General features: G+C 37.6%; 1 protein-coding gene across 1 annotated transcript in view; it reads left to right on the top strand.

Moving 5' to 3' along the window:
• Positions 1-23,405, top strand: part of PROKR1 (prokineticin receptor 1) — a 72,977-nt gene extending 49,572 nt beyond the window's left edge. The window contains exon 2 of the mRNA XM_053709326.1: positions 22,595-23,405. Within this exon, the coding sequence (XP_053565301.1) occupies positions 22,595-23,291 (697 nt within the window). The 3' untranslated portion in view covers positions 23,292-23,405. The remainder of the gene's footprint in view (positions 1-22,594) is intronic.
• The last annotated feature ends 328 nt before the right edge of the window (positions 23,406-23,733 follow it).

The following is a 23,733-nucleotide window of genomic DNA, read 5'->3' as shown; positions in this document are numbered from 1 at the left end:
CCCAGATCCATGGACTGTGAACATAGCACCCCAGGGTTACAAATTGGAATTTAAGACTTTTCCTTCCAGAGGCAGATTCCTTCTCTCAAGATTATCTTCAGACCAGATAAAGAGAGACGTTCTTGAAATGTATACAACATCTTTCCTCCCTGGTAGTGATAGTTCCAGTGCAGGAAAAGGGTCTCAGGTTCTATTCCAACCTATTTGTGGTTCCCAAAAAAGAGGGAACTTTCCGTCCCATTCTAGACTTGAAGTGTCTAAACAAGTTTCTCAGAGTTCCATCCTTCAAGATGGAGACTATATGCTCCATTCATTCTTTAGTACAAGAGGGTCAGTTCATGACAACCATAGACCTAAAGGATGCGTATCTTCATGTTCCTATTCACATGGACCATCACAGATTCCTGAGATTTGCCTATCTGGACAAACATTTCCAGTCTGTTGCCCTTCCATTTGGTCTAGTCACGGCTCACAGAACTTTTTCAAAGGTTCTGGGGGCTCTTTTGGCAGTGATCCGTTCTCGTGGAATTGTTGTGGCACCCTACCTGGATGACATATTGGTTCAGGCACCATCTTTCAACTAGCAAAATCTCACACAGAGATATTGTTGTCTTTTCTTTGTTACCACGGATGGAATGTGAATCAGGAAAAAAGAGCACTTTCCCCTGCTACAAGAGTAGTGTTCTTAGGAACCATAATAGAGTCTCTATTGATGAAGATTTTTCTGACAGAGGTCAGGAAAAACAAAATCATTTCCTCTTGCCTCTCTTGAGGCGTCTGCTCATCCTTCAGTGGCTCAATGTATGGAGGTAATAGTTTTGATGATGGCTTCCATGGACATCATTCCTTTTGCTCAATTCCATTTGAGAGCTCTCTAGTTGTGCATACTCAGACAATGGAATTGTGACCATGTGGATCTATCTCAAACAATAGAGTTAGATCAGTCGTCAAGGGATTCTCTCCCATGGTGGATTTTTCAGGAACATCTGTCTCAGGGCACCTGATTTCGGAGACCTTCCAGGGTGATCATGACCACGGATGCCAGCCTGCTGGGCTGGGGAGCATTCTGGAACTTGTTTAAACTCAGGGACTTTGGACTCAGGAGGAGTCTGCTCTTCCCATCAACATCTTGGAGTTGAGGGTGATTTACAATTCTCTATTGGCTTGGCCTCAGTTGTCCTCAGCCCAGTTTACCAGGTTCCAGTCAGACAACATAACCGCTGTGGCTTACATGAATCATCAGGGAGGAACTTGGAGTTCCTTAGCCATGAAGAAGGTTACTCAGATTCTTCAGTGGGAAGAGACCCACAATTGCTGTCTGCCATCCACATTCCAGGAGTAGACAACTGGGAAGCAGATTTTCTGAGCAGACAGACTTTTCATCCTGGGGAGTGGAAACTCCATCCGGAGATGTTTTCCAGCTTAGTCCTCAAATGGGAGGTGCCAGAGTGAGATCTGATGGTGTCCTATCAGAACACCAAGCTTCCAAGGTATGGTTCAAGGTCAAGAGATCTTGAGGCCGTTCTGATAGATGCTCTGGTGGTTCCTTTGGTTTTCAGGTTGGCATACCTGTTTCCTCCGTTTGCTGACCTTCCACGAGTCATTGCTCATATGAAACAGGAGAGGGTGTCAGTGAATACATTAGCCCCTGTGTGGCCTTGCAGGATCTGGTTTGCAGACCTAGTGGAGATGTCATCTCTCCCACCTTGGAGACTAACTCTGAGGAAGGACCTCCTGATTCAGGGTCCCTTCCTTCATCCAAATCTCATTTCTCTGAAGCTTACTGCTTGGAGACTGAACGCTTAATTCTGTCTAAGTGTAGTTTTTCTGAGTCGGTCATTGAGACCATGATTCAGGATCCCAAGCCTGTTACTAGAAAAATTTACGATAAAATATATGGCGTAAATATCTTTATTGGTGTGAATCCAAGAGCTACTCTTGGAGTAGAATTATAATTCTTAGATGTTATCTTTTCTTTAGGAAGGCCTGGAGAATGGACTGTCAGTCAGTACCCTAAAGGGTCAGATTTCTGCTTTATCAGTTTTACTACATAAACATTTGGGGGATGTGCCAGATGTGCAATCTTTTTGTCAGGCCTTGGTCAAAATCAGGCCTGTCTTTAAGTCTGTTGCTCCTCCTTGGATCCTTAACCTTGTTCTTAAAGTTTTACAGCTGGCTCCGTTTGAGCCGTTGCATTCCATAGACATTAAGTTGTTATCTTGGAAGGTTTTGTTTCTTGTTGCTATCTCTTCTGCTCGAAGAGTCTCGGAACTCTCAGATCTGCAGTGCGATTCCCTTTATTTTTCATGCCGATAAGGCGGTTCTTCATACTAAGTTAGGTTTCCATCCTAAGGTTATTTCTAATAGAGATATCAATCAGGAAATTATTGTTCCCTCTCTGTGTCCTAATCCTTCTTCTTCCAAAGAACGTTTGTTACACAATTTGGATGTTGTACATGCTCTTAAATTCCACTTACAGACGATTAAGGATTTCCGCCAGTCCCCTGCCCTCTTTGTCTGTTTCTCTGGGAAACGTAAAGGTCAGAAAGCTACTGCTACTACTCTTTCTTTTTGGTTCCAAAGTATATTTCGTTATGAGACTGCTGGACTGCAGCCTCCTGTTAGAATTATAGCTCATTCCACAAAAGTTGTTTCCTCTTCTCGGACTTTCAAAAAAATGAATCTTCTGTGGAACAAATTTGCAAGGCTGCAACTTGGTCTTCTCTACATACTTTTTTAAAAATTTGATACTTTTGCTTCGGCTAAGGCTTCTTTTGGGAGAAAGGTTCTTCAAGCAGTGGTGCCTTCTGTTTAGGACTGCCTGTCTTGTCCCTCCCTATTTATCCATGTCCTCTTGCTTGGGTATTGGTTCCCAACAGTAATTACTCAAGCCCTGGACTCACCATATCTCCGGAAAGAAAAACAAAATGTATGCTTACCTTATAAATGTGTTTCTTTCCGGATATGGTGAGTCCACGGCCCCATCCTTAATTTTAAGAGAGTTATTCTTTTGACTATAACCTCAGGCACCTCTACATCTTGTGTTACTCATTTTTCTCCATTTCCCTTTGGTCGAATGACTGGGGGTTGTGGGTAAGGGAATGATACTTAACAGTTTAACTGTGGTGCTCTTTGCCTCCTCCTGCTGACCAGGAGTGATATTCCAAACAGTAATTACTCAAGCCGTGGATTCACCATATCCAGAAAAAAATACATTTATCAGGCAAGCATACATTTTGTTTCTTTGCTGATTACATAATTTTAACCATAGTGTCATTTTACTTTGACACAATATTTAGTTCTTTAAATTAGGCATTAATCATTTTCCATTTCATATGATTATATAATACAAAACAGCTTTTTTTATTTCTGTTATTGCTCATTTTATGGAACTAATCTACATTGATAGTACATTTTTGGAGGTGTATGGTGAAACTGAAGTTATTTTAAAGCAAGACACCAATTATGAGACAGAATGAAAAATAGATGTAAATTAAAAGGTCAGTGCTGCTAAAATTGCTAAATCAAGAGGAAAGGACAAAGCAATTGGATAACATGCCATTTCATTTGTTAGGCAATTATTGTTCTTTGGTATGAAATTTTAAAAATGTTCAAGATGAAGAAAACAGAGGAAGCTTTTAATATAGATACATTCAAAATTGATTTCAGCAAAAAGTAATGTGAGGTTAGATTCCACTCCAGCTGCAGTGCTTGTCATAGAAACTGCATACAGTATCTTCATAGCTGTTAATTAAATATTTGGTAGAGAAAATTTAAACACATAGAAATTCATAGAATGTATCTAAAAAAGATCTTTATAAATAGAATAGGAAATTTCTAATCTGTTAGAGTGTTGTATTATTACGCAAATATATGTTGCCAACTAAGGGGGAGGTTATAAGTTCAGAGAAATTGATAGCACAGCATGCATTACCTTGTTCACTACCTTGCGCAAAGCTTAAAGTGATTGTCAATCCTAGTGTTTGTGAAATGCTAGGATTGACCATTGGAACAAATAAAGGGGACTTATACAAACCTTTATTTGTTTCAAGCGTTCGCCATACTGAGCTGCTCAGGCAGCCCATGGCAAAATGCTGTTTTGCTGAGAGGTGACTTTTTCATATGGCACCGGATTTCCTGCATGACTATTTGATAAGAGGTGGAAATGTCACCTCTCAGCAAAACTGTGTTTTGCCGTAGGCTGCCTGAACAGCTGAGTGCGGCAAACGCTTGAAACAAATAATTGAGCTTTCAGCATGAAGTATTTTATACTTCATAAATGAAAGTACTCTTTATTTGTTCCAATGGTCAATCCTAGCATTTCACAAATGCTAGGATTGACAATAATTTTAACACACAATCTGGTTTTACAAGTTAATGGTTACATTTTTAAACTAAAGCATCCTTAAGTGGCCAAAACCTTTTTAGAGCACCCTATAATTTTAATAGATAGCAGAAGAAGCACTACTAGCTCTCTCATGGCACTTGTATTACAAGTGGTAAATGTTGCTTAAAAGTGCAATCCAAAATAGTGCTATGGATAAACACATAGTTAAACTTACATTCAAGAACCACAATGTATTGACTCTCCTGGACAAGTTGTGGTAAGTGAAACAATTAGAAGTATCTTAAGTACTTAGCCACCAATCTGCCCTTCTCTGAACTTGCTTGGGGACATGCCTGATGTGCAAGTTCTATTCACAATGCACATATTCAATAGCTGTGACATGAGTTAAGCTGGCTATGTGATCTTCACTAGCCAACATGAATAAAAATCTTGAAGTTGGTTCTTCTCGAAATACAAACTGTCATAAAGTTGTAAAGTCCTCCTTAATGCCAACATGCATATCTTAGGTTGGTTTAAGTTAGTCTTAAAAAATAAATAAAATGATTATATGTATATGTATATATATATATATATATATATATATATATCCATCCAACTTGCTATTACTTGCAACCGCCCTAAGGCCAATTTCTAAAATTCCATCTACTTTACTTGCCAACTTACTATAATTTCATTAGAACTTAACTATAACACGCCTCAGAAGTAGAATGTCTAGGAGGTATATGTGTCAGGTACTAATTAGTGCATTTAGTAAATTTGGCAGCTTCATTAGCTGCCGAATATGGATGAAGTAGGCTGCACGTGGCATTCAGCTCTTTTTGGAGCCGATTTATTCTTGTGAAAGTCCAACACACTAAGATCTGAATTTGCACATGTGCACTTTCACAAGAGCTGTAAGAAGCTGTAAGAAGCCAAATGCCATGCGCAGCCACCTTCTTCCAAATTTGGCAGCTAACGAATCTGCCAAATGCAAATTATATATATATATATATATATATATATATATATATATATAGATAGATAGATAGATAGATAGATAGATAGATAGAGAGAGAGAGATCAGTGTGGAAGAAGGGCACTCTCAGGATTTGTATAGAGAAGAATATTTTCTTTATTCTTAGAACATTAATACATGGTCGACGTTTCGGCCCTCAGTTGGGCCTTCATCAGGACAGGTATGATCTTAAAACTGCAGAGTGGCAATAATCATAGATCCAAACAGGCGAGTCATATATATATTTTATTATTATTATTATTATTATTATTTATTTATATTTATATATATACCAGCTGTTATGGGATATATTTGACTATGGACAAAGTCCCACAGTAAAAAATTGTGTTGTGGAGACCAAGGTGCACGGAGGTGTAAGAAATTTAATAAACAGAAAAAAGAACTACTAGTACACCTTACCCAGCAACCCCATATTAAGTCCAATCAAAAAGAAACAAGAGTCTCTATACCTCCGAAAAAAGACAGTAACGCTAATAGTTTCAGATAAAGAAATTAATTTTAATTAGAGCAAATAAAACACCATCCAAAAAAGATAAGTAAAATAATAAAAAAATAAAAAGTAGCCTAAATCAGGGATCCCTGTTGCAAAAAGCTACAGCCAGCAAAAAAAAATCACTTTTATGGGCATGCTACAAAATAAACATCACTCAATGTCCATGATGTGTGAATAAACCAAACTGTTTATCGATGTCAAAACAAAGAAACTAAGAGGCCTATGTAACAACGATTTGCCGCCCCCTGCAGACTCGCGGCCAATGGGCCGCCAGCAGGGAGGTGTCAATCAACTCGATCGTACTCGATCGGGTTGAATTGTGGCGATTCCTGTCCGAACAGGGTTATGGAGCAGCGGTCTTTAGACTCGCCAGAAACACAGGCCCACAAGCTCCATACGGAGCTTGATAAATGTGCCTCTTAGTATCCAGTATACTAGTGCTCATGCTTCAAAGAGCATACATAGATATTATTGTATTAGAGAAAAAAATAAAGTCTTTCAAGCTAGCTCTAGGCGGACTGCTATTTATTGTGCCTTACACTTGCATCACACATAGGGAGGTGGGGTGAAATTTGCAGATTCCCTGCTAACTTTGGTGAATTGTTGCTAACATTTGTAGCTAGCTTGAGAGACTTTATTTTTTCTCTAATTGAGATCTGGACTATCACTTTGGATACAATAATATCAATGCATGCTCTTTAAAGTGAATGTAAATTTTGATGCTAAAGTGCCCGTTTTTTAAAATTTTTATTAAAAACAGGGGCACTTTAATTTATCAAAATTTACATTTCACTCCTGTTGTGAAAAAACAAAACAAAACAAAAATGTACCTTTTAATCTTCAAAGCAGCTCCAGCTTCCTCCACCCGTTGCAAAGCCTCTTCCTGGGTCTAAAATGAGGAATCCGGCTTCCTCCAATCATGGCATTGAATCAGACACTGATTCCCCCCGGGGGGAAGCTGTGATTGAAGGATGACCTATCTATAATTTCTGAAATCAGAAATGGCTTGCGACGACTGGAGGAAGCAGGAGCTGCTGTGAAGATTAAAAAGATACGTTTTTTTCACAACAGGAGTGAAATGTAAATTTTGATTAATTAAAGTGACCCTGTTTTTAATCGAATTTTTAAAAAACAGGCACTTAAGCATAAAGATTTACATTCACTTTAAGGCATGAGCACTAGTATACTAGATACTAACGGCTAGATTATGAGTTCTGCGTTTTGAGCTGTGCGGTGCTAACGTGCAGTTTTCTCTCACCGCTCACTTACCTGCAGCCCTGGTATTACGGGTTTTTACAAACCCGGCGTTAAAAAGCAAGAAGTGAGCATACAGCAAAATTGAGCTCCACACTACACTCCAATACCAGCGCTGCTTAAGTCAGCGGTGAGCTGGTTGTACGTGCTCATGCACAATTTTCCCATAGACATCAATGGGGAGAGCCGGCTGAGAAAAAATCTAACACCTGCAATAAAGCAGCGTAAAACTCACTAACGCAGCCCCATTGATTCCTATGGGGAAACTAAAGTTATGTTTAAACCTAACACCCGAACGTGAACCCCGTGTCTAAACACCGCTAATCTTATACTTATTAACCCCTAATCTTCCGCCCCTGACATCGCCGCCACCTACATTATACTTATTAACCCCTAATCTGCTGCTCCGGACATCGCCGCCACCTACATTATATTTATTAACTCCTAATCTGCTGCCCCCAATGTCACCGCAACCTACCTACACTTATTAACCCCTAATCTGCCACCCCCAATGTCGCCGCCACTATTCTAAATTTATTAACCTATAAACCTGTCTAACCCTAACCCTAACACCCCCTAACTTAAATATAATTAAAATAAATATAAATAAAACCTACAATTATTACCTAAATAATTCCTATTTAAAACTAAATACTTACCTATAAAATAAACCCTAAGCTAGCTATAATATAACTAATAGTTACATTGTAGCTAGCTTAGGGTTCATTTTTATTTTACAGGCAAGTTTGTATTTATTTTAACTAGGTAGAATAGTTATTAAATAGTTATTAACTATTTAATAACTACCTAGCTAAAATAAATACAAATTGACCTGTAAAATAAAACCTAACCTAAGTTACACTAACACCTAACACTACACTACAATTAAATCAATGCCCTACATTAAATACAATTAAATAAATTAAATTATATTAGCTAGATCACAAAAAACAACAACACTTAATTACAGAAAATAAAAAACAAATTACAAGATATTTAAACTAATTACACCTAATCTAAGAGCCATATCAAAATAAAAAGCCCCCCCCCCAAAAAATAATAAAACCCCCTAGCCTAAACTAAACTATCAATAGCCCTTAAAAGGGCCTTTTGCGGGGCATTGCCCCAAAGAAATCAGCTCTTTTACCTGTAAAAAAAAAATAAAAAAATACAAACAACCCCCCAACAGTAAAACCCACCACCCACACAACCAGCCCCCCAAATAAAAGCCTAAGTAAAAAAACCTAAGCCCCCCATTGCCCTGAAAGGGCATTTGGATGGGCATTTAGCTCTATTGCAGGCCCAAAGCCCTAACGTAAAAATAAAACCCACCCAATACATCCTTAAAAAAATCCTAACACTAACCCCCGAAGATTCACTTACCGGGAGAAGTCTTCATCCAAGCGGTAAGATGTCCTGAACGAAGCCGGCAGAAGTGATCCGGCAGAAGTTTTCATCCAGACGGCATCTTCTATCTTCATCCTTCCGGCACGGAGCGGGTCCATCTTCAAGACATCCGACGCGGAGCATCCTCTTCTTCCGACGGACTAATGACGAATGAAGGTACCTTTAAATGATGTCATCCAAGATGGCGTCCCTTAGATTCTGATTGGCTGATACAATTCTATCAGCCAATCGGAATTAATGTAGAAAAAAATCCTATTGGCTAATTGGATCAGCCAATAGGATTGAGCTCGCATTCCATTGACTGATTCAATCAGCCAATCAATTTTTTTCTACCTTAATTCCGATTGGCTGATAGAATTCTTTTCAGCCAATCGGAATCTAAGGGACGCCATCTTGGATGACGTCATTTAAAGGTACCTTCATTCGTCGTTAGTCCATCGGATAAAGAAGATGCTCCACGTCGGATGTCTTGAAGATGGACCTGCTCTGCGCCGGAAGGATGAAGACAGAAGATGCCATCTGGATGAAGACTTCTGCCGGACCACTTCTGCCAGCTTCATTGAGGACAACTTGTAGCTTGGATGAAGATTTCTCCCGGTAAGTGAATCTTTGGGGGTTAGTGTTAGGATTTTTTTAAGGGTGTATTGGGTGGATTTTATTTTTAGGTTAGGGCTTTGGGCCTGCAATAGAGCTAAATGCCCTTTTAAGGGCAATGCCCATCCAAATACCCTTTACATGGCAATGGGGAGCTTAGATTTTTTTAGTTAGGCTTTTATTTGGGGGGTTGGTAGTGTGGGTGGTGGGTTTTACTTTTGGGGGGGTTGTTTGTATTTATTTATTTTTTACAGGTAAAAGAGCCGATTTCTTTGGGGCAATGCCCCGCAAAAGGCCCTTTTAAGGGACATTGATAGTTTAGTTTAGGCTAGGGAGTTTTATTATTGGGGGGGGGGGCTTTTTATTTTTATAGGGCTCTTAGATTAGGTGTAATTAGTTTAAATATCTTGTAATTTATTTTTTATTTTCTGTAATTTAGTGTTGTTTTTTTTGTGATTTAGCTAATTTAATTTATTTAATGTAGGGTATTGATTTAATTGTAGTGTAGTGTTAGGTGTTAGTGTAACTTAGGTTAGGTTTTATTTTACAGGTCAATTTGTATTTATTTTAGCTAGGTAGTTATTAAATAGTTAATAACTATTCTACCTAGTTAAAATAAATACAAACTTGCCTGTAAAATAAAAATAAACCCTAAGCTAGCTACAATGTAACTATTAGTTATATTGTAGCTAGCTTAGGTTTTATTTTATAGGTAAGTATTTAGTTTTAAATAGGAATTATTTAGGTAATAATTGTAGGTTTTATTTAGATTTATTTTAATTATATTTAAGTTAGGGGGTGTTAGGGTTAGGGTTAGACTTAGGTTTAGGGGTTAATAAATTTAGAATAGTGGCAACGACGTTGGGGGTGGCAGATTAGGGGTTAATAAATGTAGGTAGGTTACGGCGACATTGGGGAGGGAGATTAGGGGTTGTCCGGAGCTGAATATTAGGGGTTAATAAGTATAATGTAGGTGGCAGCGATGTTAGGGGCGGCAGATTAGGGGTTAATAATATTTAACTAGTGTTTGCGAGGCTCGACTGCGGTGGTTTAGGGGTTAATATGTTTATTCTAGTGGCGGCGATGTCCAGAGCGGCAGATTAGGGGTTAAACATTTTATTAGTGTTTGCGAATGCGATGCGGGAGGGCCTCGGTTTAGGGGTTAATAGGTAGTTTATGGGTGTTAGTGTACTTTTTAACACTTTAGTTATGAGTTTTATGCTACAGCGTTGTAGTGTAAAACTCAGAACTACTGACTTTTTAATGTGTTACGAATCTTGGAGGTAGAGGTTGTACCGCTCACTTTTTGGCCTCCTAGGACAAACTCGTAATGCCAGTGCTATGGAAGTCCCATAGAAAAAAGGGTTTACAAACTTTACGTAAGTCGGTTTGCGGTAAGGCCAAAAAAGTGTGCGTGCCCCTAAACCTGCAAGATTCGTAATACCAGTGGTAGTGAAAAAGCAGCGTTAGGACCTGTTAAGGCTGCTTTTTCAGCTTACCGCAAAACTCGAAATCTAGCCATAAGTTTCCTTGTTTTAACATCGAAGAACAGTTTGGTTTATTCACACATCGTGGACATTGAGTGAAGTTTATTTTGTGTCATGCCCACAATAGTGATTCTTTTTTGCCAGCTGTAGCTTTTTGTAAGAGGGATCTGTGATTTAGGCTCCTTTTATTTTGTATTTATTTACTTATCAATTGGATGGTGTTTTGTTTGCTCTAATTAAAATAATTTTCTTTATTTATCTGCAACTATTAGCTTTAGTGTGTTTTTTTGGGGAGATATGGAGACTCTTGTTTCTTTTTGATTGGGCTTAATATGGGGTTGCTGGGTAAGGTGTACTAGTAGTTCATTTTTCTGTGATAGATTATATACAGTATATCTATTACACATAAACACACACACACACTGCAGATCTCTTTAAAGGGACATAATACTCATATGCTAAATCACTTGAAATTGATGCAGTATAACTGTAAAAAGCTGACAGGAAAATATCACCTGAGCATCTCTAAGTAAAAAAGGAAGATATTTTACCTCACAATCTCCTCAGCTCAGCAGAGTAATTTCTGTGTAAAAAGTTATACTCAGCTGATCCCAGCTGCAGGTAAAAAAAAAAATGAAGAAATGAACAGCAGCCAATCAGTATCAGCAGTGCTGAGGTCATGAACTCTTTTACTGTGATCTCATGAGATTTCACTTAACTCTCATGAGATTTCATTGTTACACTGAATAGGGAAATAACATGAGAGTGCACAAGGCTCATCCTTTCAGCTGTCCTGGGACAGACATACTAATATGCTGCTTAGAAATCCTTTACAATGGGATGTGGCTACTAAGGAATTTTTGAGGTAAAATATCTTTCTTTTTTTACATAGAGATGTTCAGGTGATATTTTCTAGTCAGCTTTTTACAGCTATGCTGCATCACATTCAAGTGTTTAAACATTTGGGTATTATGGCCCTTTAAATAAATATAAATATATTTAACCCTTTAGCTGCTAAGCCATTTTTACACCCCTCTGTTAGAGATATTTTTACTTTTTTTTTTCCCTCATTGCATATACTCACAAAAATGATACTAATATTTTTCCAGCAGGCCAATAATTTTTAGAAAATATCATAATATGGGAGAATGCCACCATATGAGGTGCAAAAGACGCACACACACACACACACACACACACACACATATATATATATATATATATATATATATATATACATATATTTATTTATTTATTTAAACTATTTGTCAAAAGGGAGCCTGGTCTTCTATTTTAAATATCAGTTAAGCAAGGCTGTGCGGTGCTAACGAGCAGTTTATGCTCACTGCTCACTTACAGACAGCGTTGGTATTACAGGTTTTTACAAACCCGGAGTTAACCGCAAAAAAGTGAGCAAAATTTTGCTCCATATCTCACCTCAATATCAGCGCTGCTTACGTTAACGGTGAGCCATAGTAATCAATGGGGGAGAGCCGGCTGAAAAAAAAACACAACAAAAAAGCAGCGTTTAGCTCCTAACGCAGCCCCATTGATTCCTATGGGGAAAATACATTTATGTCTACACCTAACACCCTAACATGAACCCCTGAGTCTAAACACCCCTAATCTTACACTTATTAACCCCTATTCTGTCTCCCCTGACATCGCCGACACCTACATTATATTGTTAACCCCTAATCTGCCGCTCCGGACACCGCTGCCACCTACATTATACTTATGAACCCCTAATCTGCTGCCCCCAACATTGCCGCCACCTAAATTATACTTATTAACCCCTGATCTGCTGCCCCCAACATCGCCGCCACCTACATTATAGTTATTAACCCCTAATCTGCTGCCCCCAAACGTCGCCACCACTATATTAAAGTTATTAACCCTTAAATCTAAGTCTAACCCAAAACCTAACACCCCCTAACTTAAATAAAATTTAAATAAATCTAAATAAATATTCCTATCATTTAATAAATTATTCCTATTTAAAACTAAATACCTATAAAATAATCCCTAAGATAGCTACAATATAACTAATAGTTACATTGTAGCTATCTTAGGGTTTATTTTTATTTTACAGGCAAGTTTGTATTTATTTTAACTAGGTAGAATAGTTATTAAATAGTTATTAACTATTTAATAACCACCTAGCTAAAATAAATACAAAAGTACCTGTAAAAAAAACCTTACCTAAGTTACAATTACACCTAACACTACTCTATAATTAAATTAATTCCCTAAATTAAATAAAATTATCTAAAGTACAAAAAACAAACAAACACTAAATTAAAGAAAATAATAAACAAATTACAAAAATGTTAAACTAATTACTCCTAATCTAATCCACCCAAAAAAAATAAAAAAGTCCCCCCCCAAAAAAAAATAAGCCCTACCCTACACTAAATTACAAATAGCCCTTTAAAAGGGCCTTTTTTGGGGCATTGCCCCAAAGTAATCAGCTCTTTTACCTGTAAAAAAAAAGTACAAATCACCCCCCCAACATTAAAACCCACTACCCACACAACCAACCCTACTCTAAAACCCACCCAATCCCCCCTTAAAAAAACCTAACACTAACCCCTTTAAGATCACCTTACCGGGAGACGTCTTCACCCAACTGGGCCGAAGTCCTCAACGAAGCTGGGAGAAGTCTTCATCCAAGCCAGGTAAAGTGGTCCTCAAGACAGGCAGAAGTCTTCATCCAGATGGCATCTTCTATCTTCATACATCCGGCACGGAGCGGAGCCGGTCCATCTTCAAGACATCAGACGTGGAGCATCCTCTTCATCCGATGGCTCTTCTGGAATGAAGGTTCCTTTAAATTGACGTCATCCAAGATGGTGTCCTTTCAATTCTGATTGGCTGTTAGAATTCTATCAGCCAATCGGAATTAAGGTAGAAAAAATCCTATTGGCTGATGCAATCAGCCAATAGGATTGAAGTTCAATCCTATTGACTGATCCAATCAGCCAATAGGATTGAGCTCGCATTCTATTGGCTGTTCCAATCAGCCAATAGAATGCCAGCTCAATCCTATTGGCTGATTGCATCAGCCAATAGGATTTTTTCTACCTTAATTCCGATTGGCTGATAGAATTCTATCAGCCAATCGGAATTGAAGGGACGCCATCTTGGATGACGTCATTTAAAGGAACCTTCATTCCAGAAGAGCCGTCGGATGAAGAGGATTCTCCCCGTCGGATGTCTTGAAGATGGACCCGCTCCGCGCTGGATGGATGAAGATAGAAGATGCCGTCTGGATGAAGACTTCTGCCCGTCTGGAGGACCACTTTGCCCGGCTTGGATGAAGACTTCTCCCGGCTTCGTTGAGGACTTCGGCACGGTTGGGTAAAGACGTCTCCAGGTACGGTGATCTTCAAGGGGTTAGTATTAGGTTTTTTTAAGGGGGTATTGGGTGGGTTTTAGAGTAGGGTTGGTTGTGTGGGGGGTGGGTTTTAATGTTGGGGGGTTATTTATACTTTTTTTACAGGTAAAAGAGCTGATTACTTTAGGGCAATGCCCCGCAAAAGGCCCTTTTATGGGCTATTTGTAATTAAGTGTAGGATAGGGCTTTTTTTTATTTTGGGGTTTTTTTTTATTTTTTTTAGGGGGATTAGATTAGGTGTAATTAGTTTAACATTCTTGTAATTTGTTTATTATTTTCTGTAATTTAGTGTTTGTTTGTTTTTGTACTTTAGATAATTTTATTTAATTTAGGGAATGAATTTAATTATAGAGTAGTGTTAGGTGTAATTGTAATTTAGGTTAGGTTTTAATTTTACAGGTACTTTTGTATTTATTTTAGCTAGGTGGTTATTAAATAGTTAATAACTATTTAATAACTATTCTACCTAGTTAAAATAAATACAAACTTGCCTGTAAAATAAAAATAAACCCTAATCTAGCTACAATGTAACTATTAGTTATATTGTAGCTAGCTTAGGGTTTATTTTATAGGTAAGTATTTAGTTTTAAATAGGAATAATGTAGTTAATGATAGTTATTTTATTTAGATTTATTTAAATTATATTTAAGTTAGGGGGGGTTAGGGTTAGTGTTAAACTTAGATTTAGGGGTTAATAACTTTAATATAGTGGCGGCGACGTTGGGGGCGGCAGATTAGGGGTTAATAAATGTAGGTAGGTGTTGGCAATGTTAGGGATCGCAGATTAGGGGTTAATAATATTTAACTAGTGTTTGCGAGGCGTGAGTGCGGCGGTTTATAGGTTAATATATTTATTATAGTGGCGGCGATGTCCGGTTCGGCAGATTAGGGGTTAACATTTTTCTTTAAGTGTTTGCCATGTGGGATGGCCTTGGTTTAGGGGTTAATAGGTAGTTTATGGGTGTTAGGGTACTTTTTGGCACTTTAGTTAAGAGTTTTATGCTACTGCGTTGTAGCATAAAACTCTTAACCACTGACTTTAAAATGCGGTACCAGTCTTGACAGGAGAGGGTCTACCGCTCACTTTTGGTCAGACTTGTAATACCGGTGCTATGCAAGTCCCATTGAAAATATAGTATACGCAATTGACGTAAGTTGATTTGCGGTATTTCCGAGCCTGGCCTAAAAAGTGAGCGGTACACCTGTACCTTCAAGACTCGTAATACCAGCGGGTGTTAAAAAGCAGCGTTGGGACCGGCCAACGCTGCTTTTTAAGCCTAACACAAGACTCGTAATCTAGCCGAATGTTAGCAAAAATATATTTGCTATACTAGAGTATCACCTGGAGTTATAAAGGACCCACCCAGAGAAATTATTCGCCAAGACACTAGGTACTGCAGTAATTAATACTTTGTTTATTAAAAACAAAAGCACAATACCTCCTGCTTCTTTAAAAACAGTTTAGAAAGCAAAAACAATACTGCCTAGATCTAGAACGGGATCCCTTTAAAATGCTATAATAATAGTAGTAACATCTCTAAACACTGCAGTCAAACAATTTGAAAAAGATGCAATATAAATTTTCACATTATTTGAATAAATGATACATTCTACTAAGAACATATATACTATTAGTGAACCAGTGCTATTAGATTATTTCATAGCATTAAATCAGGGAATACACCAACATACGATGTAAGAACATCCTCTATTATAGTAAGTGTAAAGTAATATTGATTCCTTATATTGTTACTCTCTTTAGGCGATATTATGCTCATATTTATTCAGCTCCATGGAAAAGAGCAAAGAGGCACAAACAAGCATGATTGAAATGTTCCTGATAAAGAAACAAAAAGGGAGAGAGTCTCTTGAAAAGATAAACAATTTTATCACTTATGCTTGCCACCGCTAGCTCACATTCATTTCCCTGAGCCTCCTGGCTAATGGTAGCATTTGTAAATTGATGCAAAGGTACAAGACAAACGATCCTCCAAAATATGTACAAGACTCTGCTATGTGTTTTCAGCTGATGCCTTTCAATATGGCTCACCAGCCCTTTAAACAAAACTTTTCCTTTTCTGTTTCAGCTGATGCCTTTTAGTTGCAAACTTTCACTGCGGCTTACCAGCTCTTTAAGAAAAGTGTGACCTTTTGCACCTATTGCCAGTCCATGCTTGGTGATTTTGTTGCTTTTAATACACAAATTCAGCAGCCAGGTACATAAGATCATTTCAGAATGCAGCCTGCAGTCAGCAAGTGTTTCGCCCATCATGCACTGCGGTAGTTTCTGGGCCCCATCAGGACTAATTGTTAGCTGCCAAGTTCACCTATTTATTAGCTGTATTAACCCTTTATTCCTTTTAACCAATTAGTATCTCAGTTAATACCATGGAATAAAATTTTCTATATTCATTACACAAAAAGAAAAACATAGGCCTCGCTTCCATTGAGTCGTAATTCAGTTTGCGTGCACTCGCAAACCGATAAATATGCTGTCAGAAGCAATATCGTTTATCGACTGTTTCCAATGGCGCGTTATACCTCAATATCGGCAGCCGGACTTCGGCTGCCGAAAAGATCTTCGCGTCCCATAGAAAGTAATAGAAGCCGTTAATCGATAAATTATACCAGGTTTCCAATGAAAGCGCTAACCGTTAATACATTGTCGGAGGCTGTCGATACATTGAGAAATATTACCCCCAGCTCAACTAGGTGTAAAAGAGGAAAATTGTGCTTTTTGAGACCTATTTTCTATTGAAATTATAAAACTTGCAAATAATGCAAGTGTTTTAATGTAGAAATAAATTGTTATAAGTAATATTTATTGTTGTCTCATGTATAGAAATAGTTGAACTTATATTATAATAGAAATATCAGTATATATTTAAATATAATAATATATGCAAGAACATATCTACAGAATGCAAACTAGACCTATGCCTAGGGCAGCAATAAATATTACTTATATTTATGAAGTGTTTAATATAATTATATTAGAAAATAGTATTTGATTATTAAAAATATAGATAAGTGTTTTTTTATTTTTCTTGAGAGGCGATCACAGGTAAGAAGCACGGACGTTAAACGTAAATTCTATAGCGTAAGGTCGGGTTACCTTAGCAACTAATTGATTTTCAAGAAATCCGACGTCAGATGGAAGCGTTAACACAACGTTAACTTACAGCTACACGAAAAGAGCGACTGCGCGCAACACGCTAATCTTTTCAATGGAAACCTGGTACTAAAATGCAGCCGTAAATTACTTTTAGCTGTCGGCCGCTTCGGTAGCTTACGGCTCCATTTTTAACGACTCAATGGAAGTGAGGCCATAGTGGGTAACAACAGTTATAAATTTATAATATACTGCTTACTACCTGCTTTCCTAGAAAGTGCCCTGGCTATCTCCGCATCTCTTTCTTATTTATTTTTATCTTTAGAAACACATTGATGTTTAATCAACAGTAAAAAAAAACACGGACTATACTTTTTTGAAAGCTAAATCAGGATAAATATTTTCTTTGATTTTCTTAAAGAGACATAGTATGCATGCTTGTTCAAATCTGTACTATTATCAAGAAATACAATACAAGCTATATACTATAATTTTGAAATATAAAAAAATAGTTCCATTCAAAAACATTTTTCAAAGCTAGAAAGAGACTATGGAGTATATTTATTAAGTTCCGAATGGAGCTTGATGCCCCGTGTTTCTGGCGAGCCTGCACGTATTGCTCGCCGTATTCAGCGAGATCTGTCGGACCTGATCCACACTGTCGGATCAGGTCTGACAGGCCTTGATAAATTGGGGCCTATGGCATATTCAATTTTCTCATTTATTCCATAAGGACTCATAGTTTTCAAAACAAAGATCCATTTTGATTCCTTTTGCAGAAGACATTTGTCATTATCTCCTCCTCTACCATGTTCTATACCTCTATCTATACCTGTAAAAAAAAATTTTTTTTTTAATAATATTTTTTATTTTATTGAGGTAAAATTTGGCATACAAAACATATTGTTAAAGCATTTCACAAATATTCACAAAAGCAACAACACATTTTACATGTTAGTTTACATATTAGGAATACAAGTGGAAGGAACAAAATCAAATAATAATATGACGTGGAGTTGTCAGTTAGAATAATGCTTTATAGGGACCTAGTATTACCATGCCAGTATAAGGCTAAACCTTCCTTCTCATATAGAGGGCCAGTTTTGGACCCTTAACCACGGAAAAGATCTATTTTGTCGGAAGGCTAACTTTAATATAGAAGACCACTTATGGATCTTAACATATGTACCTCAGACTTTGGGTTTTTCAACTTGCAGTAACCGGAAACTTTAAGGAAGACACTGGTATTTAGGGTTCCAATGCTCATGGGGCTGATACCTTGTCATTTAAAGGGAGTTAGCGATGAGATAGGGTACAATGATTCTCATCTTGCAGGAAGGTATGTTCACTGAAGTAAATAGTGCATTAAAGTGGGCTATGCTGGCAGTGGAAGTAACAATAAAAGGTTTGCACTGTGTACCAATAATCTAACTACAATTTAAGTTGTGGAACATACATGCAAGTAAACTGGGCCACCTATAACCTTAAGACACATCGTTAAGGACTATTGCATGGGCATTTACAAATAACACCATTAACAGAAATGTATAGCACTTCTCTCTTTTCCTCAGGCTGATAGCATTGGTGCAGGGTCTGCCTGCACAACAGGCATAACTGATGTTTTAAGGAAAAGAGCACTCCCTATCCCAGAGCACATTCTTTAATAGCGTTCACCCACCAAAGAAAAACATAACAAAATTTAGCTGAGATGGAGAATAATACTAGGGGCCAGTCACTAGAACAATCACTAAGGTGCCTATCTCATTAAACAGAGTGAAGACAGGCACCCCTAGTTTGGGTCAATAAACGTCCGGTATATCTAAACTCGTCTAACACCTAAACAGGAGGGTATTTTGAGGGGCAGTTATGGTAAATTTAGTAACCTCACATCCATATCCGACAGTTCATATATATAGAGCAGGGTGTCACGCCCGGGATAGTGGGTGTCCAGGTATCTACCTTACTCTGTCCATAAAACAGTGCAACAGCGGCCCTTTGCATCAGAAAACAGCCATGTGGGGGATAGTGAAAGCAGTTAACTGCCTCTGATCCAGCTCCTGCACATCAAGCGCATCCAGACCTCCAGGATCCCATCTGAAGTATGGTGATGCTGCCAGACCACGGAAGAATTGGGAGAGGGGGCAGAAGTATCTGGGAGCTGCTGTAATCGCAGGTCCAGTAGTGGGGCTCCTCATGTAGCCGGTTTCTGTCCCCATAGCCTCGGGAGTGTTACAGCTGGCACCACCTTCCGTGGTGTAGAGATAAGGATCAGCGGAGTCAGCGGCCCACATAGTCGCTAGTTGGGAGCTGACAGAGTCCTTGGTCATATTCGGTATCTCCTTGTATACAGAGGTGGCGGACAGTTGCGGGCGAGCCCAGCTATTTGTGGCAAGGTCCTTGCCGGGTAACGCCTTTTCACGGCCAGGCAAGATAAATGTGTGGAGCCCTTTTTTCCTCTGCGGGCTAGCGGTTGCAATCCTTAAAAGTGCAGGAGTTTTAGCAGCAGCGTTCGGGAGGTCACCCACACTGTCCCGTCTGGTATCTAGACAGATAGTTTGTGCGGCAGTGATACGCGGCGAACCCCATTCTGATTCCAGCCGTGAGCAGAACTGTAAGTAGTGGAAGCTTAGAAGGCGCTCCACTTCCTCCAAGATAATCCGGTTTGCGGCTGCCATAATGTAAAGGCGACCAGTTTGTCAGAAGGCTCCTTTGCAAGGAGGTATTGAGCAGCCGACAATGTGGGCTGCGCGACAGTGATTGCCCTTAGGAAAGTCACTGGGGGGGTTTTGAGAAGGCCTCAGCCTTTGAAAAGCTCCGGTAACCTTAAGCGCCACACAATCCTAGAGGTGGGGGTATCAAATGAGAGCTGAACCTATGATAATCCTGAATCCAGTAATTTGAAGCCCCAAAGATGACTTTTTCTGGCGATATTTAGTAATCACAGCAGGAAGGTGTGAGCAGCCGACAGTTTTGCGTCCAAAGATGGCCGCCGCCCGGAAGTCCCCTCAATACCTGTAAATTTTAAAGACCTTGGATTACTATTATGATATTCCAAAAAATGTTTTGCAACACTTGTGTCCCTTTCATATAAAATATTGACACAATGCTCTTGTATTCTATCTTTAAAAAATCTTTTAGTTTTCCCTATATAAAAACAGGGACATGAACATTGAAGGAGATAAACAACAAACACTGTATTACAGTTTATAAATTTACGAATCCAAAATTCTTTACTTTGGCCTGTACTGAACTTTGTTACTTTTATTCATATATTGGCAATATCCACAATGTCCACAAGGGTAACTTTATTTCACCTGTTGGTGTACACCTATCCAATTCCTGGCTGTTTGTGACCTAACAAAATTACTTTGGACTAACTTGTCTTTTAAACTTGGAGATTTCCTAGCAGTTAAAGAGGGGATTTCCCCTACTTTATTTTTTATCCCTTCATCAAGTGTCAATAAATGTCAATTTTTTTAATAAAAGTTCTTTAATTATATTCCACTGACAATTGTAGGTAGTTATGAATCTCTTTTTTTGCTGTTCTTCTTTTAGTTGTTTGGATGAATACAATAGAGTGTCTGTATCCTGTTCTCTTACTTTGTTTAAAATATGTTTTATTAGTTTTTTTTTTTGAGTATCCTCTTTATAAAAATCTCTCACTCATAGGTTTGGCATGAAACTCAAATTTACTCCTTGAGGAGCAGTTTCTCTTGCTCATCAGAAAGAGTAAATGTCAATATTAATATCTTAAAAAAGTAAACAAAAATGGATGAAAAAGATGCAGAGACCACCAAACGCTAATTTCCCAGACAGTGGGCCCTCACAAAATCCAGAGCGATACAACTAGAAATTATACACAAATATCCCTTTAAAGGAATATGTGTATTTATATACCAATTCAGCACTTAAAAAACTCTATTCCAATATATGAATGGAGGCTATTGTAATCCTCCATTGCTCCTTAAAAAAAGGAAACTATTAATATAAGTAAAGGGAGAGTATTCTTACTGAATGCACCTAAATTTTCATACCAAAAATATTAGGGATATTAGAACAATAAACACACACACATATATATATATATATTTAGTGTCATTTGATATGATGTACATAGTAAATAGCACCACAGCTGTTATTATTTCCTAACTATTTAGAAAAAAAAAGTCTCACATTTAGGATTGCAAACATATTTTGTTCAATTTAAATTAATCATTAATAATCAGTCAGTAAAAATGCATTATTTTTGTCGCTATGTACCATTGTGCAACTTATTGCAGAAGATACTTTTGTATAAAATATGTAACCATGTAAATATTAGATATTTAGATATGGTGAAATGCTTGTGCAATGCCGCCCCCTGCACATTCACGGCCAATCGGCTGCTAACAGGGGCCATCAATCATTCTGATCGTATCTGATCGGGATGATTGCAGTCTGCTGCCTCAGAGGTGGCGGACGAGTTAAGGAACAGCTGCTTAGTAAATCGGCCCCACTGTATAAAACATATATACGATGCACTGTAATTCACTCATCTTCACTATCTTTTTATGCCTACGCCTAGGGGGTTCAAGAGGGTCAAATCCCCCTTGTAAACCTCATTCTCCAAGGTTCACTTGTGGTGGATGCCAGAGGATGGGCGGGGCAGAATATATATATATATATAAGGCAGGCACCCAAAGATTCTTTTTTTGTATTCCTTCAACCCCCCAGATAGAGGCCAAAAAAATTTGTTGATGGGGGAATTACATTATATCGGGCTTAACCCACACCTGCTTGGGTAATGTTAGGTTTACCCAGGTAATGCTAGGATTATATAAATATATATATATATATATATATATATATATATATATATATATATATATATATATATATATATACAGTATATAAGAGGGATCTAAAAACACTTGATTTGCTTCTTTTTATGATGTTGTGCTTTCTAAGGGGATGTTCTATAGTTGCAAGAGTTTTTATATTGCCAAATAAGGAAAAAGTTGTTGTCAAGAGAAATAAAAGATGTAAATTCCAAATGATTTATATACTAGTAAAGTATTTTTTATTTTATTTTTAAAGCTGCACAAAAAAAGAATCTTTGGGTGCCTGCCTTATATATATATATATATTCTGCCGTGTCAGAAATACTCTGTGACTGTAAATTGGGCTTTACAAAAACAATGACTTTCAAATAACATTACTTAAATGTTAAAATGTGTTAAATAAAAATGTTGTGACAAGCATTAGACTGAAATAGAACCCTCCCCAATTTTCTGTTATGCATTAGGTTAAAGGAAGTGTTTAAAAGTGTTATGAAATATATTATAAATTCATAAAATATTACTACCAATGTTTCATTATACAAGAAATCTCATCTTCATTATCTGTGCTTGTTAGTTTTGCATAATTTTAAAGTGCATGTAAAGTACAGGGTATTAATGTGTACATTTCATATATTTAAAGATCAATTTTGTTTGTTATATTTTTCAGATATTTGGCAATTGTTCATCCATTGAAACCTCGAATGAATTACCAAACTGCTTCATTCTTAATTGCTTTAGTATGGATCATATCTCTACTCATCGCTATACCTTCAGCTTATTTTGCCACAGAATCAGATTTTGTCCTTGCAAAAAGCCAAAAAAAGATTTTCTGTGGCCAGATTTGGCCAGTAGATCAACAAATTTATTATAAATCATATTTTCTCTTTATTTTTGGCATTGAATTTGTTGGTCCAGTTTTTACCATGACATTATGCTATGCCAGGATCTCCCGAGAACTTTGGTTTAAGGCTGTTCCTGGATTTCAAACTGAACAAATACGTAAACGTTTACGATGTCGGCGAAAGACTGTCCTGGTGTTGATGTGCATCCTTATCGCTTATGTGCTCTGCTGGGCTCCATTTTATGGATTCACTATTGTTCGAGATTTTTTCCCAGCAATCTTTGTGAAAGAGAAGCATTACCTTTCAGCCTTTTATATTGTAGAATGTATTGCGATGAGCAATAGCATGATCAACACAATGTGTTTTGTGACTGTTAAAAATAACACAGTTAAATACTTTAAGAAGATCATGCTGCTTAGATGGAGGTCAACATATAGTGGGAGCAAAGGTAGTGCAGAGTTAGATTTCAGGACTACTGGAGTTCCTGTTACAGAAGAGGTTGACTGCATTAGATTGAAATAAATGTTTGGTTTTTAAAAGTTCTACTGCATATCAAACAAATATATCAATTGTATAATAAATTGTATAAGAAAGGAGAATGGACTTAATTGCAGTATACTATTGGTAAAGAGAACATAGACGTAAGAAAGAAACTTTCATGATTGAAATTGCAAATAATATTAAAAGCATTTTCTAATTTTTTTTTTTTTGTTTGGGTAAGTATTTATTGAAACATTTTTCTTTACTATGTTATGAGAATATGCATAGTTAGTCTCATGAGTGTGTATGTGTTTCACACACATGGCAGCAGTATTTACAGTAGTGTTATACATATAATTTCCAAGACACGGGCATACTCCTGAGCCTACCTTGGTATGCTCTTATGGAAAGTTTTAGCAAAGAATACCAAGAGACATATGTCAATAGGTAACACCTTAAGGTGAAGATAGGGGCGCTATCACAG

This window comes from Bombina bombina, chromosome 4 (genome assembly GCF_027579735.1).
Source record: "Bombina bombina isolate aBomBom1 chromosome 4, aBomBom1.pri, whole genome shotgun sequence".
In the NCBI taxonomy this organism is placed as follows: Eukaryota; Metazoa; Chordata; class Amphibia; order Anura; family Bombinatoridae; genus Bombina; species Bombina bombina.
This window is presented reverse-complemented; position numbering and strand designations above follow the sequence as displayed.